The sequence below is a fragment of the Phragmites australis genome, chromosome 8, assembly GCF_958298935.1.
Source record: "Phragmites australis chromosome 8, lpPhrAust1.1, whole genome shotgun sequence".
Lineage (NCBI taxonomy): Eukaryota > Viridiplantae > Streptophyta > Magnoliopsida > Poales > Poaceae > Phragmites > Phragmites australis.
The window spans coordinates 29,540,789-29,568,301 of NC_084928.1; the positions used below are offsets into that span (position 1 = coordinate 29,540,789).

The following is a 27,513-nucleotide window of genomic DNA, read 5'->3' on the forward strand; positions in this document are numbered from 1 at the left end:
AAGAGCGAGAGCCGAGGCCAGCGAGTGAAAAGAAGCGGGTGGAGCACGTAAAAAGACGCCCCTTTGTGGTGTGCGTGCTAGCTTCAGGGTGTGAATGGATATCCGCACGGAGTTTTGCTGGCACGGATCGGGTTGGGTGAAGTTATATCTATTGTATTATTATTTAAGTGTTAAAAATTATTTAAGAACTTTTTAAGGATATGAAATTACTATATTAATCAGAAAAATAAAAATGATATAGATCATTTATTATTATGGATATTTAACATTCTAGATTAAGTCAAATAGTCTGTATTAGATATGATTAATAAATATCTAAATTTAAAATTAAATTTATGTAAAATTAGCGGTTTGATTTTTCAAACGGTTTGGAAAATAGAATATCTAAATAAAAAGTCTAAATAAAATAAAATTAATAATAACAAGAGACTAATTTTTAATTGACGATTATCATGATAAAATATCACAGCAAAACTAGTACGCTATTTTGTTTAAAAAAGAGTGTTCGGTTACTTATATATGTCGGAATAGATTAAGTTGAGTTTTTATTTGATTGATCGGATAGTGGATGCAAAAATTAAGATTATAATTGATTGTTCATAAAAAATAATTTTATAACACTAACAAATGAGCTCATATTTATAAATAGATCTAAAAACCTAAAATAATACATACAAATAACCAATCAAGTTTTTTTCTAATATTATACACATCCGCACACTGGAATCTTCCCCAATCAGCCGCTTAGTTTAGTTGGGCTGCGTGCATGCCCCGGCCGGCTGGGTTTGCTTTGCTAGGTTTCGCTTTTCCTGTCCCGGCTTTATATATATAAGCTTAGCGCCCCTACGGTCGCATGCCCAGATGCCACTTTGGATGGGATCCTAGCTTGGTTAGCCCCCAGAACTAGCGTTTCTTTGCAGTTGCTCAACGAGGAAGAAGGTTGGCTGGAGCAGTGAAGCTAGGCAGCTGCTCCAGAGCAGTGGTGCTGCTGAGATACTTCTGTCCGGGCCTCTCTTTTCTCGTCGGGCTTCACTCCAGGTACGCTTCTTGTAGGCTTGTAGCTGCAACCTTGTTTGGTTCATAGAGCTTTGTTTGTGTGATGATGTGACATAAGTTCATGCTAGTAGTAATAAAAGTGATTAAAAACATGGAGAAATGTTGCTCGATAGTAGTACATGTACATTTCATTCATGCCACTGTTTTGTGTGAGTGTTCTCTTAAATAAAAGCGTGCCTGTGTTGTCTGTTGCATTGAGGGAGTAGCTGGCTCGGACGTCTTGACTGCTCTATATAGAACCAGACAACAGTTACGCCGGCGTACCTGTTCCGCCGCATCGGCATTTATGAGCGCACATTTTGCTGGCTTTGCATGGATGCTCCTTGATTTTTCTTCATGTGCTGTTGTTTTGGGTCGGCGCTTTTGAGGGGAGCCTGCCAGCGCGCTGCAGAGGAGAGGAAACCGGCTTTCAATTTGCCCCATAGCAGCTGGCGCGGCGTGAAGCCAATGGTCTCTCTCTCTCTCTCTCTCTCTCTCTCTCTCTCTCTCTCTCTCTTCTACACTGTAGAGATCCTAGTCACGCATCACGGCCATGTACGTACGCGCGCCTCCTCTGCTCCTCTCTCTGTGTGTTCCTGCCAGGCATTAACGCATGCGAGAACGAGTTCTTAAAAACCTCACCTACACAACTCATGATTGCTCGCCTTGTTGCCTTCCTCCTCGTCGTGTTCCCCTGCCCCTGAGACTTCCCTTCTCGCCGTCGCAGAAGGGTACACTCGAACTGATCCCTGGTTCTTTCGTCCCCCTGTCGCTCGCTGTTTGCGCACCAAACAGTGTGGCTTGGCTTGTGAAGAAACACTAGCTAGCAGAGAATAATTTCTGAAGCTTAGGGCAGGTCAATCAAGAACTCATGGGCATTTGTTTTTTTTTTTTTAAATAATATCTTATTTGTTTCAGCTCATGATTATAATAAACAGTTTATAAATAATAGATTATAATAAGTTGGATTATGATAAACTGAAGATAAATGAGTTGTGAACTGTTTCATAAACTGAATTATTAGAGTTTGTATTATTATTTTTAGATGGCAAAAGTCTGCAATGCTGGATTCGGTGTGGGTAGGGAGAGAGACATTGATGGATAATTTCTACTAAATTCGATGAGTGGTACAGTAAAAGACCAAAATAAGTTCATTTTCACATTGTTATAATCTGGATTTTAGCTTATAATTATTTGGACAAATAAGCTAGTTATTTATTTCAGCTCAGGACAAATAAGATAGCTTATTATAATACTCAGTTGAAACAAATATGGTCTAAATCATAGGAACTTTGTTAAAAAAACGTACTCTGTATATTAGCAAATTGAAGCCACTTTTGTAATATTATGAAAAACAGAATAGCCGTTGTAGATCATGTTAGATTCCCAGCATCTCTGTATGTAAAAGGAAACAAAGAAGAATTCTGAAAAAAGAAAAGTGGAGCAAAAGCACGTTGCTTTTGTCCATAAGAACGGTTAAACAAACCCTTGGTTCATGGGTCCGGAACAAAAGCTTCTTTTCAGAGTGTAGCATTTCTTTCCCTTTCTTTTCTTTTTTTCCCCATCAAAGAGGGAGGGTAAAGCTAGTGTAGCACGAGTAGTGTGACTGACTGACCCTATCCTACCGTGCCACTCACTGGATAATTGTACCTGCCTGCTGGAACCGGTCACCCATCCCGTCCCGTCCATCGATCGCGATCCAGGCCTGGGGCGCGGGCATCGCCTGTCGCGTCACACGGCATGATGCGCTCCGGCCGGTGAAGAGGGTGAGTGATACGCGCGCCTCGCGTCGTGTCCGCCTCTCCCGCCGGCCGGCCGCGCGCTGCCAATGGTGGTGGTGGCGCCGGCCGACCGACGTGATGGGTGGAACATGCCCGCGCGGCGGCCGTTACCGGTCACGGATCGCCCGGCCGCCCGACGTGCCTGCCTGTACGGCCGCGGCATGGCGCGGTTGGCCATTGTGTGCGTCAGCGATCGACGTCGAAGATGCGTGCGCGAGGGTGGCAGGCACAGCTTTGTGAGCGTACAACTATAGCACGATAGCTTCTTGTGCGTTGTGCGCGCTTTGAATAGAATCTCATTTTTCTCCAGGGGAAATTTGTACTGTACCCTGATGCTAACCTGAAGGTGCCCGATTAGGCCAATAACCTACCATAATTTTATGGCGAGGATAGACGATAGACCTAGTCATGGATCTGTAGTAACATCACTGAAAGGCTAAAAAGTCGAGTCCCCAAAAAGAACACCGGTGCTCCACAAAGCGGGGCAAAAAGGAGATCACCGGACCATCCCTTCCTCCCCAGCCCACGTGGCGTGGTTCGTCCGTTCGCCGGCCCGGCAGGGACCAGCCACCAAACGTGTACGAACAACGTAGCACCTAGCTGCCGGGTAGCATGGGCGTGGCGATGCATGGTGCGCATGCGCATGCGCGTGTGACCGGGTTCGGGTGCCGGTGGGGCGCATGGCGACCCATTCCGGCGAGCAGGCGCGTCGTGGGCCGTTCCCGTGCCCGCACCGGCGGCGTTTCTTGCCTTTTCCGGCCTCGGCGTGCTCCGCTCCTTTGGCGCGGCTTGCACGTTGCGTCGCTGTCCGCGCTGCCGCTTACGCAGAAGGCGTCAGGGGAGATGGATGGAGATGAGGATCGGGGTGCGTCGCCGTTGGGCGCGTGACGCGCCTGCCTTTCCCTGGCTCCCTTTTTTTTGTACCAACTTCTCGTGTTGGTTTCTAGCACGTGGGTGCGTGTAGGCATCGTCGCATACTAAACATACTAAAGGTGTGATTAGTTGACTGTAAGGTTTTGTCCGTATATCCGTACATGTAGGTTTAATAAAGTTATATTTATTAAATACAAGCGTATTTTATTAGTTTTATTTGTCTGTATATTTATTAAATGTACTTTGTTTGATTGTAAGTTGTATTTTTTTCTATGGATTGGTTGCTCGTAGAAAAAGATTTTATGATATTAATAAGTGAGTTTGTCTATATGAGCGGATACATGTTAGGTTACGAATGTAAATTTGCATCCACGGGGTTAGATTGGAACAATATATGAAGACAACTAAATATGTTTATCTCTAAGATTATACATATCTATCGAGCTAGTTTACTTTGGTGCAAGAAAGTAATCAAACCCTAAAAGAAGAAGCATGTGATCCAAACAACATTTACATTCATAAAAATTTCTACCATTGACGCTCTAAGGACCCATTTGATTGGTAACTTGCTTTGCCATAAAGCTTTGCCTAATGTTAGTCTTGCTATACTTTTATAGCAAGAAAAATGACCGACTAATCTTACACAAGCTTTGATAAATAATTGTTTCTATAATGAGTGGGCTAGGAAGATAAGAAGTTAGGCAATTTGAAATTATGATAATAGCCTAACACTGACAAAAAACTATGGCTGACTAATCTTATGTGTGATAGTCTTAGTTACCAACTAAACATACCCTACATTTATAAAACTGTTCACAACGCACACTTGCTTCCCCCAAATCGTATCTGACCTCATAGGCGGATTCATCAGGGGCTTGAGCCTCCCTAACCCCGGGAATATTTGAGAGCGCTTTAACCTTTCTCTACAATTTTTTAGTATGAAAAAGAAAGAAGAAAAGAAAAAAAAGGAACAGAGAGAAAAAAGAAGAGTAAAAAAGAGAACGAGGAGGGAGAAGAAGTTGAGCATCTCGGCTCTAGATCCGGCTGTCTGACCTGCTGCAGAATCGGAACGCATGCATGCATGCGCGCACGCACGCCTCGGCGTCATGGGCTCATGGCCCTTTTTTTGTTTCAATGGGTGGAATGATTACTCCCAGCCGCTGCAGATACCGAATCTCACACCTGATCGATGCGCTGATGGCTGCTCCGTTAATAATGGCCTTCTGCTCTCCCAAGACCACGATTGGTCAACCGCTCTTTCGAGGACGTCCTCTGGCGCGTACCCGTAGGCCTTTCATGGCGGCACAGTACAATCACCACCCCCAAATGATTTCATGCGAGCCGGCAGCGCCGAGCCATCGATGGCGGGCTGCACTTCTCCGCTCGGTTACGGTTGCTGCTGTGCCCCCGCGTTCGTCGGCAGCCGTCCCCTCCCCTCCCCTCCTCGTCGCGGTGCGGCGTGGTCCTGCCGTCGTTCCTGCGCGTGTCACTCACGTCCCCACGGTGCGCCGCGTTCAGGCTTCCTCTTTCCGTGCGCCGCAGCTTTATTGACCAAACAGACGTGCACCACCCACTGCGTGTGCTTGTTGGTGCCACAGAGAAAACGCACACGCTGCACCAGCACTAACCCCTCTTGATCAGAGCCGTAGGCCCATACAAAGGGATAGATGTCTATGTGCCTGCGGCCTGCCAATCGTGGTCTTGCGAGGGGCCTTGATTTGGAGACGGAAAAATTCCGGTCCACATACACAAAAAGAATCGTATCCTTTTGTCAATGTCAAGCCAGGTACCTGCGTCTGAGATTCAGCGGGCATTTTCTTCGTGGATGATATATCCTTTTTTTTCTCCCTGCTTACGATCATCGATCAGTGAGCAATGTCCCGATCATCTGGTTGCTAGTAGAAAAATAAAAGAAAAAAATATACACTACTGTTAGGTTCATCACGTACACTACAGTTTGTCTAGGTGTCACCCAATTGCTTACTGTTTGTCTAGGTTTCCGTGTCTGGTGGCCCGATCGATTGCGTACGGACCCTTTATATCATCCGCAAATGCCATCGGCAGACCAGCCGGTGCCCGGTGGTCTTCTGCATGTCTTGTCCCGCGGAAGAAAGCCGAGGCCGCAGCCGGGCAATCCCATGATGGCGCCTTTTGAGCAAGCAAAGGATGCCTGCGCACTTAACCTACCAATGCCGCGCCCGGCACGGCAGCTAGTGAGCGGCCGGCCCTGCCCCTTCTCCTCCTGCCACCACATGCGCGTACGCGGGCACAGCGGCGGCACCAGCCAGTCAGGGTCGGGTGGGTGGACTAGTTGGTGCCGTGGCTCGGCTTGGCTGGTGACGCTGGTCCCGCGCCGCGCAGCAGCATGCCAGCACCCCGCTTGTGCTCCCACTGCCTGCCCGCGCGGCTGCGCATGCCGTGTAGCGTCCGTCCTCTGACCCAGCTGCGCGAGCTCCGCTTTGTCCCTCGCCGCCTCGGCACGCGCGCCAGGGGCCTTGCCGTGCCGCCCCGGCGTGCGTGTCCCAAACCCAACCGCGCACGCCGCTTCGCTGCGACGGGGTACAGTTTTGTAGACGGCTGCTGCGGCTATAGGTGGGAGAGTGGGACTAGGAGGAGCCTGCTGGCCCGCCCGGCTCCGCCTGCCAGACACGGGAGCCGGGCGTGGGGCGCCCGCGTGCTGGCGCGATTACAAAACGGGTTTCGCCCATGAGAGATGGAGGTTCTGCTGCGATTCTATTCTGCAATAGTGGTGCACTTCTTGTCGGGGGCACGCTTCCAAAGCGAGCAAGCGCACGGCCGTCGAGGCAGCCCAGCTCTGGTCTGTGTCTTTGCTACTTTGCTAGTGGTGGTGGTCTGAAGCTTCGTATGGGTTTTCTATTCTATAATCCATGGACCATGCTGGCAGATTAATTAAAACAAGATTGAAATCAACATGAATCTCCACTTGTTATTCCAATATTGTTCTAAGCATCCAGCCCTGTGAAATTAACACGATAGTCGTTTCTGGTCATGTTGAAATTCGTCTCTCTTAGTTTTTACGCGCCCACATTTAGCCTGTGTTTTAGTACAACCGTTGCGTGTTTCGTTTTAAAACACCGGATCGTGTAGCACGCACCTTGTTAGTGTTATCTGAATGGACCACATGTGAATAATATACATGAACTGTGTTCTGCAAATAGGTGTATTTTACTTGTCAATCACACCTTGCATTTCGAGAGTGAAACCCATCTTGAGCCTCGCATCTGCTAGTGTATTAGTAATATTCTACACTTGTTGTCACAATCCAACCTCTTAATAACACTCCTAAGACTACGGAGTTTGTAATCGAGTACTAGTACCATACGCTATCTGCCAACCACACGAACATGCGCTACCCTTTTCAATAAAAATCACCATCCATCCCTCGGATAAACACCATCGAAGTTCTACTCTGTTCTGCTCAGCTCACAGCTCAGTTTAGCGGCTTCAGCCCCCACTGTGCCACTATCTTGCTCTCCAATTCATTACAACGTTTTTTTACTGGCCGCACCATGGCAGGGTGGCAGTAGCACTACTAGCGCATTGCCGTTTCTTGGACGCCTGCTACCTTTGGTAAAAACAGGAGGGTTCAATCCAAGTCAATTGCTTCCCCCGCTGTTTTTCACCGGCTGATTTATTTCCCCGTCCCCGCCTCCGCCCATCCAGATCAGGTCAAACTTGCCTGCCGCATCAGTGCGTGCCGGTGTGGAGAAGTTCTTATGCCTTTCTGTCCCGCGCCTCATTTTATTTGTGTGAATGCAATCTTCAAATTAAAATAAATAGATAGTACAATTCAGCTTTATTACAATTTAGTTTCTGTAGCTTTCAGATTGTATCACTTCAGCAATCTGTATTTCACCGATTTATACAGATTATATTATCTAACCTTTATAATTAAATTTCTTACTGTCAATAATCTATAAATTATTTTTTCACAGTCGGTAACTTAAACAAACAGTCTTTAATCCGCAGCTTTGCCCTGCGTGAGGAGAGGAGGTGAGGTTTTTCAGCTTTGCCATGCGAGAGCAGAGGAGGTGAGGTGAGTTTTTTTTTTTTTTTTAACTGCTCAGGCTTGGGGTGGGTCACTTCGTTTTCACAGCGGGGCTTCTTGGTTTGTTGGTCTCGTTTGCTCAGCTTCTGTGTTTCCTTGCCACTTTGCTGCTACTGCTGATCACGTTATAAGGATTCGCCCAGGCGTGCTGCTGCGGCGTTGTCGGGTAACGAACTCGCTCGCTCGCCCAGTGGTACCGGCCGCGCCAATGCTCGAGGTCCTGGACATGCCGCCACCAACGCCGTCGCGGCACCAGCTGGGGGCCGCCGCCAAGGGCGGGCACGGGCACGGGCACGCAGGGGCGGCGGCGGCGGGGAGGAAGCAACCGCTGCAGAGCAGCGTGGCGCAGCCCAAGGCGGAGACAGCGGCGTCTGCGGCGGTCGTGCCGCCGGATGGAGGGAAGAGGTGTGGTGGAGGAGGAGGGAGGCGGTGCGGCGGCCGCGGCCGGGCCAGGGTGGCGGGGGAGCCGCGGGCGGCGCCCTTGGTCATTGGACCACCGGTGCCGAGCAAGGGGCTGTCGTTCTGCCGGCGGCCGGGGTTCGGGACGGTGGGCGCGCGCTGCGTCGTGAAGGCCAACCACTTCCTCGCCGAGCTCCCCGACAAGGACCTCACCCAGTACGACGTAAGTGCTCGCCATTTTCACCCTCCGGAGCTCGAGAGCGAGCGCAATTGAGATCAAAAGGTGAGACCTTTGTTGTTCTTCGTGGCGGTATTGCAGGTCAAGATCACGCCGGAGGTGAGCTCGCGGACCGTGAACCGGGCCATCGTAGCGGAGCTCGTCCGCCTCTACCGCGCGTCCGACCTGGGAATGCGCCTACCGGCCTACGACGGCCGCAAGAACCTCTACACCGCCGGGACCCTCCCGTTCGACGCCCGCGAGTTCGTCGTGCGCCTCACCGACGACGACGACGGCACCGGCGTGGCCTCACGGTACGCGCCTGCATTTGCTTCCTGCGCCACGTGCGCCGCCTCCTCGTACGTGTTTCTTGATGGCCATGTGCCCATGTCTTGCTGACTCGCGTAATCGCGTTCCTGCAGGGAGAGGGAGTACAGGGTCACCATCAAGTTCGCCGCGCGCGCCGACCTCCACCACCTCCGAGAGTTCATCGCCGGGCGGCAGGCGGACGCGCCGCAGGAGGCCCTCCAGGTACTCGACATCGTGCTCCGGGAGCTCGGCAACAAGAGGTATTAATTTAATCGGCGCCTGCATTGATTGCAATGCACGCTTTGCCCGCTCGATCGCTATGCTAATGATGTAATGTCTGCCCCATTGCTAGGTACGTCGCCATAGGGCGGTCCTTCTACTCGCCGGACATCAGGAAACCGCAACGGCTCGGCGACGGCCTGCAGTCGTGGTGTGGGTTTTACCAGAGCATCCGGCCGACTCAGATGGGACTGTCGCTCAACATTGGTGAGATGTGATTCGGCTGGAGAATATTTGGTGCCATCATGCATGTGATTTGTTGTTTGTCCTGTGCTTGGTGCTTACATGGTGATGATGTTGACCCCAGACATGTCGTCCACGGCGTTTATCGAGCCGCTGCCGGTGATCGAGTTCGTGGCCCAAATATTAGGGAAGGATGTCCTGTCAAGGCCATTGTCGGATGCAAACCGAATCAAGGTAATCTTACTGTGGGGAACAAGGAATCTTGCCTAGGACAAAAGTGATATGCAACAGCTTCCATTTTGTTGTTATTGCTTATGGACTATTAGGTGGTTATGTCCTTCGAGTTTTGTGCTTTCCCTAATGAAACAATTTATGCGCCTAATTTGCTTATGCCAAGCAGATCAAGAAGGCACTGCGAGGCGTAAAAGTTGAAGTCACTCACCGAGGAAATGTAAGGCGGAAGTATCGCATTTCAGGGCTGACAACACAACCAACTCATGAACTGATGTATGTTTATATTGTGATTGATTTTTTCCAAGCTCTTTAAGTACTCTTATTGACATATCTACACCAAAACCTGTTCACCAAACATAGAAGAATCATATGACCAATTGATACAACAATGCTTTAGCAAAATTCTTGTTTACTTCAATCTAACTCACCTCATCAGTGAATAGATTGGAGCAAATTAAATACAAATGTCTGATGTTTCATATAGCTTAGCTTTCCACAATTTGAAGTTGTTTTCCTTATTTTGACAGTTTTCCAATTGATGATCAAATGAATATGAAATCCGTCGTGGAGTACTTCAAGGAAATGTATGGGTTTACCATTCAGCATCCCCACCTTCCATGCCTTCAAGTGGGAAACCAAAAGAAAGCAAACTATCTACCAATGGAGGTCGGTATTTATTCTCATCAAGTCACAAAACTTCTAGCATAAATTCTTCTTGTGTTTTAGTAAATGTTGGAATTGTACTTGCACATATGCTGATATTGAAACTTCTGCTACCAGGCCTGCAAGATTGTTGAGGGCCAGAGATATACAAAGAGGCTGAATGATAAACAGATAACGTCATTGCTAAAGGTTACATGCCAAAGGCCTAGAGAACGGGAGATGGATATTCTACAGGTCGAGAGTTTTATCCTAACCATATTACTTAACAAGAAATAACTTCCTACAGATACATTATATTCTGCACATAGTTAGATGTGCAAGGGTTTTTGTTGTAAGTAAACTGGTTGGTCTTTGAACTAATCTTAATGCAGCAAGACATGGGTGCAATCATGCCCATTCATTGTCCTATCCTAGTCTATGTGTTTTTTTGCCTGTGGTCCAAACGCTCCATGCAGTGGATCTTTAATGACTAGCATAACATGCTACTAGGGTTTTCATCGGCAATGGATTTTATTCATCAAAAGTGTTAAACTGGCTCAGAAGACTAAAATTATTTGTTTGCAGACAGTTCATCAAAATGGATACGAGCAAGATCCGTACGCAAAGGAATTTGGGATCAACATTAGTGAGAAGCTGACCTCTGTTGAAGCCCGAATCCTTCCTGCACCTTGGGTAGGAGGATTAAAGTTACACAGTTATTCATGTTAATAGTTGCTAGCATGCTGAATTGCTGATACATTGTACACGATTTTTTCTGGATTTCAGTTAAAATACCATGATACTGGAAAAGAGAAGGAGTGCTTACCACAGGTTGGTCAATGGAACATGGTAAACAAGGTAAGGTTCCAGTTTGCTGCACATCCCATGTTGGGTTATTATGGTCTTTGGTCCCACTACTTCTGCCACTAAAAGAAACTAATTTTGGCAGAAAGTGATCAATGGATGCAAGGTGAACCATTGGGCTTGTATAAACTTTTCAAGGAGTGTCCCAGAAGCCACTGCTCGGGGATTTTGCCAAGAGTTGGCGCAAATGTGCCAGATTTCGGGCATGGTATTATACCTCTCATTTCTGATCATATTTTTGCACAAGACAGGGCCTTTATAAACTGAAATTGTGTATACATATTTTTTAATTTGACTTCTCTTGTATGCTACAGGAATTTAACAATGAGCCTGTGATACCAATATATTCAGCTAGACCAGATCAAGTGGTGAAGGCACTTAAACATGTGTACAACATAGCACTGAACAGACTCAAGGGTAAAGAACTTGAACTTCTTTTGGTTATCCTCCCCGACAACAATGGTCCATTATATGGTGAGTGTCATCCTCTAATTGCCTTGCATATATACCTTTTTTTCCCTGAGCCCTTTTATATTATTTGAGATGTAACTTTATATTTGCAGGTGACATAAAACGTATCTGTGAAACTGATTTGGGATTGATATCACAATGTTGCTTGACCAAGCATGTTTTTAAGATCAGCAAGCAGTACTTGGCAAATGTCTCACTTAAAATTAATGTCAAGGTACTTTCCACCTTGTTTACACATCGAATACATTGCATCTTAGGATCCTGCTAATTCATTGCATCTTTGACTTAATGGTATCATTAAATTCAGATGGGAGGAAGAAACACCGTGCTCTTGGACGCGTTAAGTTGGAGGATTCCATTGGTCAGTGACATACCAACCATTATATTTGGTGCAGATGTAACACATCCTGAAACCGGGGAGGACTTAAGTCCATCAATTGCTGCCGTAAGTCTCATCATTACTCTGCTTCTTCAGCAACAATATGCCTCGCATTTTCGTCTGAATATATACACATTCTTTTATCTTTTTCTAATATGCTTCTTGCAGGTTGTTGCTTCTCAAGACTGGCCAGAAGTTACAAAGTATGCTGGGCTGGTTTGTGCTCAGGCTCATCGGCAAGAACTCATTCAGGACCTTTACAAGACATGGCACGATCCTCAGAGAGGCACTGTGACAGGAGGCATGATCAGGTCTCTACCTAGGAAATTTGTGCAATCCTTAAGTTAAAATCTAATTAAATGGAGTCATATATATTGAAATAGTTGAAACAATATCTCATTGCCCGATTTGAACTTATTTTCTGTGATGGTTTTGTTATGCAGGGAGCTCTTAATATCCTTCAGGAAGGCCACTGGGCAGAAGCCATTGAGAATAATTTTCTACAGGTATGCTAGTGACAATGTTGGTTATCACCTGTAGTCTGTAGAGGGCAATAGTGAATCTTCTACAAGTGCATTGCTCATACCTATTATTGCTATGTGAATCTTCTATAAGTAGATCATGGTGTAGGTTCGCTTTCCATTGTCGAGCATGGAAGTAGCCATTGTTAAGGTTCTTTATGTTGCAACTAAATTATGTATGTGTTAATTTTATTAAATTCTACTTTCAGGGATGGTGTCAGTGAAGGTCAGTTCTACCAAGTGCTCCTTTATGAGTTAGATGCTATCCGTAAGGTTGGATACACTTCATATTTTCTCATAAGATCTTCTAACCACTTTCCTTAAGAGTTCCCTAACAAATGCTTTCTTTTAGGCATGTGCATCCCTAGAACCAAATTACCAGCCTCCTGTAACATTTGTGGTGGTTCAAAAGCGTCATCATACAAGACTATTTGCAAACAATCATAAAGACAGAAGTAGCACGGACAAGAGTGGAAATATTTTGCCAGGTATTCATGGCCTCTACATGTTTAATATATGGGATCCTTCACATACACTAGATCATCTGACATTCTAAAATTTATTAGTACAACTAAAAGCCAGTATGTTCTGGAGTAAAAAATGTTGCTAATATTTCACCTTGTCTAATTTTAAGATGTTAAGAAACTGGTCAATATTTCGAGATATAGTCAAATTTTCTATTTTTATTGTATTATGTTGAAGCTATTCCCTTGTGTTTCTATAACTGCTCACTAGTTGCATGAAAACAGGAACCGTTGTTGATTCGAAGATATGTCATCCAACGGAGTTTGATTTCTACCTTTGTAGTCATGCTGGAATTCAGGTAAGAATAAGGTGGCAGTCCCTCGTGGAAACCTGACATTATATTTTAGTTGGAATATTGTACCGTACTGAATTTGTCATTTGTGATGAAGTAGTATCGAAAAGACTTGTCATGTGCTCATTTCGACAAGCTATCACTGCACCTCGTTACCTAGTGAAGGCCACATGCTAAAAGAATATACAAACTGATCCTATGGTCAACTTTTTAACCATGTGATTGTACAACTATGTACTTGGATCAGTAAATTGGTGTCCTAGCATGGGAATATACTTCGATTCTCCATACTGTACTGAAATGACTGATGTGTGAGTTTACCAGGGAACAAGTAGACCTGCTCACTACCATGTCCTCTGGGATGAGAACAATTTCACTGCAGACGAGATGCAGACATTGACAAACAATCTTTGCTACACGTAAGTCATTTCTGTTATATGCTATATTTGTCCCTTGAACATCACCTTTTGAGAACTTCCTTATCTTGGTGTATATGTTTATGCAGTTACGCACGGTGCACACGCTCGGTTTCTGTTGGTATGTTTTTCTGTACTTAACTGACATTTTCCAGTCCCTCAATTCTCAGTATTGATTTGCTTGCTCAGACCTGTTAAAAAAGAAAACTGAACTGCAATGCTGTATCTTTTGCTCCTTCAACAGTCCCGCCTGCATACTATGCGCACCTGGCTGCATTTCGAGCTCGGTTCTACATGGAACCAGAGTTGTTGGAGAATCAGACATCGAAGAGCTCCAACGGCACGAATGGAACCTCGGTGAAGCCTCTGCCCGCTGTGAAGGAGAAGGTGAAGAGGGTGATGTTCTACTGCTGACAAGGAGACTACTTAACCACTCACATGCTGTAGCTAACATGGTAGAATTTAGTAGAGATTAGACTAGCTTTCTCCGGGAAAGGAAGCGAGGAGCATTTGGATCCTGAACAATATCTTGACTATCTCTGTAAAGTACTCAGAAACGCCTGTATAATAGTTCTTGGGTCGGATGGCATCCAATCTGACAAAAAGGGGCAGTAAGATGTAGGAACCTGCCGGTCTTTTTTAGGCCAATTTCCTTGACAGCACTGCTTAAGATTCAAGCATATGATCTCACAGCGATGGGGCAGGTTTCCAATGAATAATGTTCCGTATGATCTCTTTTGCCACCCTAGGGGAAAAAGGGCTGATGAACAAGCTTAAGTATTTTTTACACGCAATAACTATGGTAAGTCTGAATCTACCATGAAACAAAAGACTGCTGCTAAAATATTCACCTTGATTGAAATAGGCTACAAGGACAGCTTAACGGAGCTACTTGCATCTGAAGCAGCTCCAAGAACCTGAGCCAGAACGGGGTAACGTAGGAGTGCAACACGGAGCTTATGTCAGCGTAAAGAGATGTCCACGCGAATGCAGATGACCAAGATATATATGGGGAGGCCAGAACGGGGACGTTAACGGGTGCGTGGTGATTTGTCCGCCTCATCGTGAGAGTGTAGTTTTCTTTTTGTTTTTTCGTGGACCTCGTCGCCACTTGTATTTCGCCCTTGTGAAATTTACTCCTTTTTAATTCACAGCATCAGTTCCATCGTCAGTATCCTCTTACCTCGATCAAGCTGCACCCTGCAGTCTTCTTGACAGTGGGGTGAGTCATCTTGCTCCTTACTCTTATTGCATCCTCCCATCGACTTGCTGTTGCATATACATTAGACATTAGCACATTCACATCAGGATTTTGGGAATCTTGCTCGACTATCCGTTTTGTCAACCTTTCGCTCATCTCGACATTGCCATGAGCCTTGCAAGCAGTGAGGAGTGCACCAAACAGTGGCATAGTGTTCCTGTCAACAGACATGTTACCGATCAATTTCTCTGCTTCACCAACTAGACCGGCACGACCTAGAAGATTGACAAGGCAGCTATAGTGTTCAATTCTCGGTTCTATCAGATAAACCTCCTTCATGGCTTGGAAATGCCTCCGTCCTTCATCAACCAACCCACCATGGCAACATGCACTTAATATCCCAATGAAGGTAACACCATCAGGCTTAGCTTTGCTTATCTGCATCTCTTCAAACAATTCAAGAGCTCTACTTGCCTGACCATTTGTGGCCAGGCCGCAGATAATGGCAGTCCAGGCTGCAGTGTCTCTTCCTTGCATTCGCCCAAAGACCTGCAGTGCCTTGTCAACATGCCCACACTTTGAGTACATCTCAATCAACGCTGTGCCGAGAACTGCATCAATCTTCATCTTCCTACCCTCAGCATACTGATGGATCCATTCACCTTGATCAAGAGCACCGATATTGGCACAGCATGTCAGGAGAGTGACAACAGTGAACCTGTCTGGCTCCACCCGTTGCATCTGCATGTCTCGGAACAATGTCAATGCCTCCTCAAAGCTTCCAAGTTGCACACATGCATTGATCATTGCGGTCCACAGAATTAGATCCTTCTCTGTGCATTGATAGAAAAGCGCTCTCGCCTTGTCTAGATGACCAGCAAGGGCATATCCCGACACAAGTATAGTCCAAGAAATGATGTTCCTCTCCGGCATTTGCTCGAACAATGTCACCGCCTCTTCCAAGAAAGCATTCTTTGTGTACATGTCCAGCAGCGCATTTGCAACTGGGAGGCTGAATCCAAATACTCCATCCATGTAGGAATGAATCCTCCTTCCCAAGCTCAGGTCCCCTGTTCTGGAGCAAGCGGTCACCACAGTCACCAATGTCGCCCGATCAGGTGTGACACCACTTTTCCCCATCTCCTCAGCCAACGCAACTGCTGCTATGAAGTATGTGCACCTGACGTAGCACCTGATCATCATGTTCCACAGCACAAGGAATCTATGCGGCATTTCGTCGAACACCTTCCGCGCGACATCGGAGCGGCCCAGCATCGTGTACATCTCCATCAGCGAGCTCGCAGTGTACGCGTCCCACCGGAACCCGGTCTTCACGGCGGTCGCGTGCGCCTTGCGTCCCTCGACCGACAGCTTCAGCACCCCGATCGCCCTGAGCACGAACGGGTAGGTGAAGCTGTCGGCGACGAGGCCGCGCGCGCGGAGGTCGTAGTACACCGCCATGACGCGCGGGAAGCTGCCCCGCCTCGCGAGGGTCCTGATCAGCACGTTGCAGTCGCGCAGCGGCATGCTTTGTTGGCACGCCGTCGCCATCGCGGGATGCGCGGATTGGAGGCGCGCGTGGGAGCGCCAAAATGGAATCTTTTTGGGTGCCATATAGAAACGGGAGAGCGACACGGATGGTTGGGGGGCAGTTAGCGAGATGGGCAAGAGGGTGGCCGTGGTGATGGGACGGAGCGTGACGGGGCTGTCATGCGCGCACGCGGTAGCCGGCGCGGGATGGGAGGCGGTGGTGTTGGAGAAGACGGCGGCGCCGGCAGCCGGAGGCGGCACGGGCGCCGGGCTAGAGCTCGACGCGCAATCTATGGAGACGGTCGCCCGCTGGATCCTGTCACGGAGCCGGCTGCCAAGTGCCCAGCCGTCCTCCTATCCCTGATGGGTGGGCCACTAACACGATAAACAGAAGCTTCTCCTTCCTCAGCCTTCTTCCCCAAGCCTCTCTCTGCTGCGGTTACTCCCCCTCACGGCTGCTCTAATCCCAATCACATTCTCTATCAGACTAAAGTGTAATTACTATCTTCTTTTTCTACCTTCCTCAAGACTTGTATTCCATACTATTGGCATTCGGTGGCAAATCATCTACGTGAGTTGATTTGTTTTGTGATCGATTTGGTTGAGTGATTAAGGTGGGATACTGATAATTGGTATCAAAGCTTTTGATTCCTGGAGCTATGGTACAAGATGATGATGTTTGGAGGAAATGCTCATGGAGTTGATGCCCGCCATGTGTTCGGTGGATGCCCGGCTGGTGGGAGAGCTTTGTGGGCGCTGGGCTGCACATCTATGTGAACCACTTGCTCTATCCGGTGGCCGACGATGTGTTTCACCAAGTCTACGACGTCTACGGGCGACAATGATTTAGATGCTCGCGCTGACGAGCCCATGGCGTGTCGAGGCCCTCGTCTGGTTCCGGATGAGCCTGGATGCATAGCGAGCTCGGTGTGCCACCCACGGACGCAACATCTACGATGAATGCTGCTCGTTGGACGTCCAATGCATAAACCCACTCCACTGCGTTAGCAACCGCGTTGGTATGTCGCCATTCTCGTCCACCACCACGCAAACATCCAACGCCTTCAGGCCAACGTTAGTCACCACACCAACACCCATGCCCTTGCGTCAGCGTCCACCCCAGCATCAGAGTCTGCCTCTGCGTTGGCGTCCGCTGCGACGTCCACCTCGGAATGGGTGTCCATCACTGTCGTGTCAGCGTCAGTAGATGCGCCACCATCACCGCTTCTACATCAACAGCTTTCTCGGCGCCAACACCCACCGTTTCAACGTTAGTCAATGCGCCTACATCTACTGCAACGTTGGCAACCGCCACCAACGTCGCACATTTCCACCACACCCCGACGTTCACGACCATTGGCTACATCGACATCGCTCACTCCACTGCTCACGTCAATCATGTGCCACTCGGCCTCGTCCACACCGCTCACGAGGTCGCTCGGGTTCCTTCTTGCGAAGAAGTCGTGGATCCTCCACTAGCATCTCCCTTCGACTTGGCGGCGGATCCAATGAAGGACTCGATGATGGGCGTTGTTGCTACCTCATCTGCACTGGCATATTCCTTCGACTCATCTATGGATCCGAAGCTTCACCAGAGAATAGAAGAGGTGGCTCCTTTCCCTGTGACGAGCCAGCCGTCAAGTTGATGATGTCGCCACCGCGCGACATGCCCTCCAGTGAGACCATGCATCCCCCCAATGGCTCACACGCCAACCCGCCTGCCTTCTACGGATCTGCGTTGCTCCACACACGCATTTGCAACATCGGCAGCGGCCCCGCCACGCACATGGTGACCATCTACGGGGCCCGCGTGAAGCTCAAGCTCATGCTCGTTCCAGCTTCCATGAGTGCTCCGACCACTACCACGACACCCTCCCTGGTCACCACGCTGGCTAAAGCCCCGCAGTTACCCTCACTGAAGTTGTTGATCACTGACAAGCTCAGCACTAAGGTATTCACCATAATGCTTTGTTAGAAATCAAGCATGACAGAATCAAACATAAGACATTTGTGAAAAACACTTGCGAGAAAAGAACACGAGCGCTAATCGGTGATCTTCACTATATCAGAAATGTGTACAATACAGGGGATTATAATGAGCATCTTCACTATCCTTGCAGCTTACAAGATATATTTATAGGGATGAACACATACTACTCGAGTCTAATACGAACTGTTTCGAAATGTGGGATGAATGTGTCCCTTGTATGGTCCAACAAGAATTCAAATCACAATCTAACAAATTCTATCTTGTGATGAATTCTATATTGTAGCAAATGAAAAATCATCAATGAACTCTCTTCAATAATGAATATCACCAACGCCAAAAGTCTCTAAAACTCAAATTGTAATACTAAATAAACTTGAGCATAGCTCAAATTTAGTAGCAGGAACTGACTTTGTCATCATATCAGCAGGACATCTCGAATGAAATGATGCCTCACATCAATATGCTTTGTTCTTTCATGGAACACCTGATACTTTGTAAGGAAAATAGCACTCTGACCATCACAGAAAATACTAACGCAAGAATTATCTCCACAAAACTCAGTATACAAACCTCTCAGCCAAATAGCTTCTTTGCATACTTCAAAAATAGTCATATATTCAGCTTTAGTAGTTGATAAAGCAACAGTAGCCTGCAAACATGCTTTTCAACTAATAGCACAATCACCAACGGTATAAACATAACATGTGAGAGATCTCCTCTTGTCCAAATCACCAGCATAATCTGAGTCAACATAACTAACAAATCCATCTCCAGATTTTCCAAACTACAAACAAGAATTAGAAGTACCACGTAGATATCTGAAAATACATTGAACAACTTTCCAATGCCCTTTGCCAGGATCAGCCATGAATCTGCTAACAACACTCAATGCATGAGATAAATCAGGACAAGAGCAGACCATGGCATACATAAGTGAACCAACTGCACTTGAATATGGAACTCTAGACATATACTTAATATCATAATTTGACTCAGGACATAAAGTTGAAGATAATTTGAAATTCATAGCCAATGGAGTACTCACTGGTTTTGCATCATGCATATTGAAACAACGAAGGATCTCCTCAATATAACATTGTTGATTAAGATATAACTTGCTAGGTTTATTATCTCTAATGATCTCCATGCCAAGAACTTTCTTTGTTGCACGTAAATCCTTCATCTCAAATTCACTACTCAACTGCTATTTTAATTTGGCTATTTTTGCTTTATTCTTTACAACAATCAACATATCATCAACATATAGAAGTAAATAAATAGCTAAACCATTAACAATCTTCAAATAGACATAGCTATCATAATTAGAATGCTTGAAACCATTAGAGAGCATAAATGAGTCAAACCTCTTATACCACTATCTAGAATATTGCTTCAAACCATAAAGAGATTTATTTAATTTACAGACAAGATCTTCTTTTTCAGGAATAACAAAACCTTCAGGTTGATCCATATAAATATCTTCATCCAACTTCCCATGTAAGAATGTTGTTTTAACATCTAATTGCTCAAGTTCATAGTCACACATAACAACAATACTGAGTAAAGTGTGAATAGAACTATGCTTCACAACAAGAGAGAAGACATCATTATAATCAATACCTGAAATCTTGCTATAGCCTTTAGCAACCAACCTTGCTTTATACCTTGCTGCTTCACTAGGAGAAATACCCTCATTTCTTTTAAAAATCCACTTGCAACTAATATACTTCTTCTCTTTTGGTAATTTGACTAAATTTCAAGTACCATTCTTTTTAAGTGACTCCATCTCATCTTGCATTGCAGTTGCAGTCATCCAATTATTGCAATCAGCAGAAGTAATAGCATCATTATAATTAGAAGGTTATGCGTTACCTTCATCTTCTTCTGCATAACTCAAAGCATAAGCAACAATATTGCACTCCTCAATTAACCTATTGGGTGGATTAATATGTCTTCTAGGTCTGTCAACTCTAATAGAATGTTGTGTAGGCTACACAATGGAAGAAGATTGTGGAACAGTAGATGAATCATGATCAATAAATAAATTTTTAGCAATAGGTGCATCTTGGACAACAATATATGGTGTACTTCCTGTATTAATAAAATACTGCACCTACATGCTAGAACTCTATTGACTCTAAACAGGAGCATTAGGCAACATAGCTGATTCATTAAAGATAATATTCCTGCTAATCACCACCTTATGCGTTGCAGGATTCCCCAATTTATAACATTTAACACCAGATTTATAACCAAGAAAGATGCATTTAATAGATATAGGCTCCAATTTATTATTATAAACATGAGCATAAGTAGGACAACCGAAAACTCTCAATTCTGAATAATCAGCTGGAGAACCAGACTATACCTCAATTAGAGTTTTCTTATCAATGGCAATGTTGGGTGATCTATTAATAAGATATCAAGCAGTGGAAGCGGCTTCAGCCCAAAAACGCGTATGCATACCTGCATTAGACAGCATGCAACGGGCTATCGAGATGATAGTTCTATTCATACGCTCAGCTACACCTTTTTGTTGTGGAGTATCAGGAACAATGTAGTACCTTACAATGCCTTCGAACTTACAATATGAATCAAATTCATAAGAACATAATTCCATCCCATTATCAGTGCAAAGTTTTTTTTTTACCTTTTTTCTATTTGCCTTTCAACCATAATCTTCCACTCTTTAAATGCTTTAAATGCTTTTGATTTATGCTTCAAGAAATATGTCCAAACTCTCCTCAAATAATCATCAATAATAGTTAACATATAATGAGAACCATCTAGTGAAGGCCTACGAGATTATCCCTACAAATCCAAATACACATAATCAAGAATACCTTCTATTGTATAAATCAAAGTGTTGAAGTTCACCCTCTTATGCTTGCCAAAAATACAATGCTCACAAAATTTTAGCTTGCTGATGTTATGTCCATCAAGAAGAGCTCTCTTGTTCAATTCTGTCAAACCAAGTTCAGTCATATACCCAATACGCATATGCCAAAGATTAGTAGCATCATAATCTGATAATAAATTTGAACTTACAGCGGCATCACCTGCGATTGTAGTGTCTCATAGATGATATAAATTGGCAAACTTCAAATAACCTTTCATTACAATAAGGAATTTTTTTTCACCTTCGAAATATCATCTCCACCAGACCAATCATACCCTTTATTATCAAGAGGACTCAAGGAAATAAGGTTCATTTTCATACTTGGAATGTGCCTCACCTATGTCAAGGTTCTAACAATGTCATCATGCATCTTTATCATAATTGATCCAATTCCAACAATTGGACGTGGACTGTCATCACCCATTCTAACAAAAACAACATCTTGAATAAAAATATAAGTGGTGAACCAATCTCTATGTATGAAAAGATGTAGCAGAGTCAACATTCCATTCATCACCACTACTAGCACATCCAGCAAAAGCAATGAGAGTCTCTCCATCAGAACTATTATCGAAAGGAGCAACAAAAGCTTTACCTTCTTCATTAGATTTACCTTTCCTCTTTTCTTGATTCTTCAACTAGTAATATTCAGATATATCATGGTTATCTTTCTTGCAATACCTGTAAAATTTTTCTTTGCCTCTATACTTCGAACGACCTCTGTAACCATTCAAACTTTTATCTTCATGGCCATGATACAAATTCTTTTCCTTTGTCCTACCATGCACAATCAAACCTTCTCCGCTGGAAGTCGAGCCATCAGTAAACACCATCTATTTCATCTTTTCCTTAGCATGCAAGGCCTCATAAACTTTTTTAAGTTAGAATATCATGACTGTATAAATATCTGAAGTTTGTAAAAGAACTAGGCAATGAGCACAAAAGAATAAGACTTAAGTCATCCTCATCATATTTTACCTCCATAAATTGTAGGTCAGCAACGATCTCTTTGAAGACCGAAAGATGATTCAACATAGAACCACCCTCTTGTAATTTATGCATGAATAACTTCATCTTCAGATGCATTTTGCTGATCAGATCCTTTGACATACAGATTTATTCCAGCTTTAGACATAAAGCAGCAGCGGCTTTCTCCTGCAAAATATTATTTGATAGATAAAGATGAATACGTGACAAAGCCTTACGATCCTTTTTCTTTTCTTCACTGGACCAAGACTTTTGATCTTTGTTCCTAAAATTATCAAATGTATCATTCAAATCAATATGCATAAAAACAACTTGCATCTTAACTTATCATAGAGAAAATGTTGTATCATAATCTAGCAACAAAATATCATACTTCATAGGAGCCATGACAAAAATAATCAGAAACAAAAATAGGTTGCAGTGCCTCTGGTACAGCCCTATGTGCACGAAGCAATAAACTGCAGCAATCCTAGTACACTTGGTATACGTGCAGCAATAAAACCAGAAACCAATCTCCTAGTACGATTTGCTTGTGTGCACTTAGCCAAAACAATCAATTTCCTCTCAGTGTCGCACCAAACCAACAAGGAATCGACTACTTTTCTTTCGACCTAAACTCACGCATAAGTGCTGATTTGTTGTACAGCATGGGACGGAAGCTGCTGGTAAGACCACGCCCAACCGTTTCCTTTCGGGGACGAAAAGGGATTTTCGTTCACTTCAGCGCTTCAACGGTTTTCCTTCATGGTTCCCGTTACGAAAAGATTTCAAGGTCATTCCCTTCAGGACGGGATTCTCTCTCATTTCCCTTCGTGATTCCCCTCAAAGGGAAGCTATTGGAGATGAGAGAAAATAAAGGGAATGGGAATGGGGAAGGGAATCGAGAAGGGAACAAAATGAAGGGAATATGGTTGGAGATGGTCTAACGTGACGAGCGAAAAAAGAGAGGAAAATTTGCTCCTAAGACATATTAGAAGTATGGCTTTTGTCATAAGACACGATTTTTTAAATATATAATGTTGAACACTATGAAAATATGGTTATTTGTTGGAACACGCTCTTGTCATTAAAATATTCATTTCCTGCTTGTGAGGAGAGAGAGAAAGTGTGAAATTCTATTTTACCCTTAGTTAAGGTGGAGCCCACAAGTCAGTTTTTCTTTATCTCCTTTGCCGGTTTGTGGGCCCATATGGTAGTGTGAGGAGGGGTGCCAAAAGATAAGGTTGGCGGCTTCTGTTCGTGCGGCTCGCAGAGAAAGGAGAGAGAAAGACTAGAGGGAGAGGCGACCGGAGGGGAGGAAGAGGGAGGGAGGTGAGGGCACGCCAGGGGGAGAGAGGAGCTGGGGTGAGGAGGTGGCCGATCGGAGAGGAGTGAGCGGGATCCAGCCCGGCAACGCAGGAGGCGAGTCACTGCGGGGAGGTCGGGATGGCGCTCGGCTCCGGCTAATGTGGCTTCTCACGCATGTGTGCCGTGGTTTGCCCATCGCTTGGCTCAGCCTCCATCACACTTGCCCGCCACAGCTTGGCCACCACCCTTCCACACCTCCCTCGTGGCCCTCCCGAGCAGCAGCGGAGTTGCTGCCCTCCAACGCCTCCTCCGGGGTGTGGAGGGTCTCGCCTAGGAGGATGACACCAGGGTGCAATGGGGATTCTGGAGTGGAGGTGATGACATGCGGCAGTGGGAGCATGGGCGGCAATGTCCATGGCGTATGGCGGTCATCGAGCTCTAATGGCGGCATGCTACGGCAAGGGGAGGAGGGAGAGAAGGGGCATTGGAGGCTCACCGGCTCGCGGGCGACCTCATGGTTGGGTTGGCTTGTACGGCAGATGGTCGAAGCATGGCGGTCAACTAACGGGAGCTCAATGGCCGATGTTGGAGAAGAAGGCAGCGCACGGCTAGCTCCGATCGGTGAGAGGGTTCAGGGAGGTGGTGGACGAGCTCATCATGGCCTCCTCCTTCGGTTCCCGGTGGTGATGAAGGAAGGGAGGCGGACCGGATGGTGAGCTTGTCCACAGGGCCGTGTGCTCTCATCGGCTGGCTAGCTACAGTGATGGAACGAAGAGGAGAGATCAGAGGCTGGCGGAAGAAGAAAGGACAAGGGAACAAGAGAGACATGATGACGCATGGGCCCAGTAATGCGGAAGGGTACCGAGGGCATTTTGAAATTGTTCTTCCTCCTAATTAACAAAATATTATATTTTAATAGGCTCGATGTATTCCAGAAAATAATCACATTTTAGTAGCGTCCGATAGCATACATTAAAAAAATCGTGTCATGTGACAAAAGCCACACTTCTAGCGTGTCCTATAGCAAATTTTGCCAAAAAAAACCTGAAGGAACGGCGTGTGACTTGATCGAAGTGGACCCTGATGGATGGATCCGAGACAACGAGAGCACATGCCCTGTGGTGGTGCACAAGGCAGAGCAGTGCACAACGGACAGAACTGGGCGGCGACGGAGTCACGCGACGACGCACAACAACCAACGACGAAGATTTTGATAATGGCGAAACCGATTCGGTGAAAACCAAAATTGATCTATTTTTTCTTATGCTTGTCGTGTATCAATCGTCTGATATCACTTTTTAGAAATCAAGCACAACAGGATCAAACATGAGACACGATTTTACGTGAAATACCCTTGCACGAGAAAACCATGGACGTCAATTGGCGATCTTCACTATATCAGAGATGTGTACAATGCAGGGGATTACAATGAGCGTCTCCACTCTTCTTGCAGCTTAAAGATATATTTATAGTGATGGACACATACAACTCGAGTCTAATATGGGCTGTTTGGGAACATGGGCTGAAGGCATCCCTTGTATGGACTAACAAGAATTTGAATCACAATCCAGCATGCTCGACGCCAATACCGACATTAACACCACCAACATCATCATCTCCATTCTCATGGCAGAGAGGTACCACTACAACACATCTCGCATCCCTCTTGGACTCAATGGGCAATTGTGGCGATGTTCCGCAAGGTTACGGTGCTCTTGGGCTCTCCAACCTCTCAATTGCGCCCTCTTGGAGCCATCCTTTTCCATGGGGGGACTATCATAGCTACTTTTTTCAAGTTTGTGGAGCACCACGAGAATAATGAGAATGTTCTACAGAAGTGCAAGCTCGAATTCAAGATTTTGAGCTTGAAGGTCATGGGACCAATGTCATATGCACCAAAACTATTTGATGAGCAGATGGACCAAGCTGTAGTTGAGAATATCATGAGGGTCATTTTCTTGGCTACTGGTAGTCCATGCCCTCAATTGGAAAAGCTCAAAAATCAATTAGCTGAGACTATCCAAAATTCAGTGGAACATCCAGAGAAGTTTGAAAGGTTTGGCATGTCTCTTTCAAAAGGTGTTTTGTGTTATGGTTCTCCTGGCTATGGTAAGACTTTGTTGGACAAGGCAAATGCTAATGAATGCCAAGCAAACTTCATTAGTGTAAAGGGTACAATAGCTGTTTCCTTTGATGCTAATGCCAATGGTGATGCCATAGCAGTTAAGGTAATAGATGGCAGAGTGTTTGTAGTTGATATTGTTGTTGTCGATGTTGGAGGCAGGTTGTTGACTACTCGGTTCAAAGGTCAACTTACTTAGGAGATAATAGTGGTGCATGAGGAGTTGAAGCCATGACCAAATTGACATGAGGAATTGGGCAGCAAAAGCGTGATGAAGAGTTTGGGATGCTATGAGGTTGTGAGGTTCTTGCAAGAAAATGGTGAAATGGTTGCTAGGATTGGACATGCAATCAATGAGGCCCTTGCTCTTGCACCGGCTGGCATTCGTGTTGCAATAGGTATCATAGGACACTACAAAAAATATGTCCTTTTATGACAAAAATCCTCGTGATGACAACTATTTTTATCATGTATTGTATCATAGTATGACGGTGAAAATACTATGGTCAAAAAATTGGAGGCATCGCAACTATATATGATGAAAACTTAAACATTATCACAAAAGGTGCTCAGCAAATGTCATAAAATCCAATGTCCTAGTGTCGATCTGTGGAAGGAGATTTTATAACACTCATTATAGTTTTTGTGACGATTATACAGATGTCATATATTATTTTGTTTCTTATGATGATATTGGCCGTCACAGAAACCGGATGTGGGGAGCCCATACCGTGTGTGTTTATGACGAATGTCTTTGTTGTCACAAATTGTAATTTGTTTCCTCTCGTGAAATTTCCACATTCTTATCCCTGGTTGTTCGATGCTCTAGCACGGCGGTGCCCCTATTCTCCCTAAATCATGTGGGCTTGCAGTAGCTCCTATCTTTGATGCTCATTGCTCCTCTTAGCCTCCAAATTTGTTGGATGTAGCTAAGGGAAGATGCATGATAGATTTGGATAGGACATTGGAGGTGAGTTAATTTGTGTGTTCCATGTGCAGATTGTTTGATAGTCCATTAAGATTGGCTCGAACTATGAGAATTGATGTGTCTGAAGCTATGCTTTGTGGATTCTCATTTCTGAAACCATGGTTTTGTTGCTTGCTCAGTTAATAAATCAATTTGAACTAGTAGCTACAAGCAGCCCACAGGGTGCTCGATGAAATTCTTAAACAAGACATTCATGTTGTGGTTGGTTAATTATCTAACTCTAAACTCATTTTTCCCTAGGCTCAAATGGATAGGAGCTGGATTTAACAGTTTGCCATTTACTGCTCCATTTTTAGCTGGTGTGGATCAATTTATGCAACATGTCAGAGCTCATTTTAGTGAAAATGAAGAAATAAAATGCCCTTGCTGCTGATGCCTTAATCAGAAAATGCTATCTCTAGATGAAGTGGAGGATCACATTAATATTTCTGGTATGTCAAGGACCTACACTTAGTGGATACACCATGAAGAATCAGCTAGTTATGATGAATGTGATGGCAATGATGATGGGCATGCTTATGGTGAAGATCAGCAAGGGTTTTATGGTGAGGGTCTTGGGATTGGAGATGCTGAAGATGACATAGAAGAGAACGGTGGTGGAGTTCAAGGTTTAATTGAGGATCAGTACACAGCTGCAAGCCATGGCATCAGTGGAGACATATATGCAAAATTGATGGAAGAAGCAAAGCAAGAACTTTATCTAGGTTGTACAGAATTCTCAAGGTTGTCTTTCCTAATTAAACTACTTCAGTTGCTTTCACCCGCATTGCCAAGTGGTGTCGCTCTACCAAAGTCCTACAATGAAACCAAGACTTTACTCCGTCAAGTTAGGTTTGGATATAAGTCAATTCATGTTTGCAAATATGATTATGCATTATTCTAGAAGAAGCATTCAAATGATAATCAGTGTCCAATATGTGGCGAGTCAAGGTAGAAATTGTGAGATCATGTGATGAAAAAATGGTATGAATGATGAAATTGGCATAGCTAAATGATTTAACATAATGACATTAGGATGAT

General features: G+C 45.1%; 2 protein-coding genes across 4 annotated transcripts; one reads left to right on the forward strand and one right to left on the reverse strand.

Annotated features, from left to right (window-relative positions):
• Nucleotides 1–838: 838 nt before the first annotated feature.
• LOC133926954 (protein argonaute PNH1-like) lies at nt 839–14,217 on the forward strand. Of its 3 annotated transcripts, none has more exons than XM_062373142.1 (24): nt 839–1,038; nt 7,666–7,746; nt 7,902–8,380; nt 8,477–8,688; nt 8,797–8,943; nt 9,036–9,169; nt 9,270–9,379; nt 9,546–9,652; nt 9,907–10,045; nt 10,160–10,276; nt 10,607–10,714; nt 10,808–10,879; nt 10,971–11,093; nt 11,200–11,359; nt 11,449–11,570; nt 11,664–11,801; nt 11,904–12,046; nt 12,179–12,241; nt 12,466–12,529; nt 12,609–12,744; nt 13,006–13,079; nt 13,398–13,492; nt 13,579–13,610; nt 13,734–14,217. In XM_062373142.1, exons 3-24 carry the CDS (start codon nt 7,967–7,969, stop codon nt 13,901–13,903), a joined length of 2,880 nt encoding a protein of 959 aa, XP_062229126.1. In that variant the 5' UTR covers nt 839–1,038; nt 7,666–7,746; nt 7,902–7,966; the 3' UTR covers nt 13,904–14,217. The 3 variants fall into 3 exon arrangements, with proteins under 3 accessions (XP_062229126.1, XP_062229125.1, XP_062229123.1); XM_062373141.1 differs by having other exon boundaries at nt 7,680–7,746; nt 7,891–8,380; XM_062373139.1 differs by having other exon boundaries at nt 7,680–7,746.
• Nucleotides 14,218–14,350: 133 nt separating this feature from the next.
• Nucleotides 14,351–16,799, reverse strand: LOC133926955 (pentatricopeptide repeat-containing protein At1g31430-like). The gene has a single exon (XM_062373143.1). It carries the CDS (start codon nt 16,302–16,304, stop codon nt 14,658–14,660), a length of 1,647 nt encoding a protein of 548 aa, XP_062229127.1. The 5' UTR covers nt 16,305–16,799; the 3' UTR covers nt 14,351–14,657.
• Between the last annotated feature and the right edge of the window lie 10,714 nt (nt 16,800–27,513).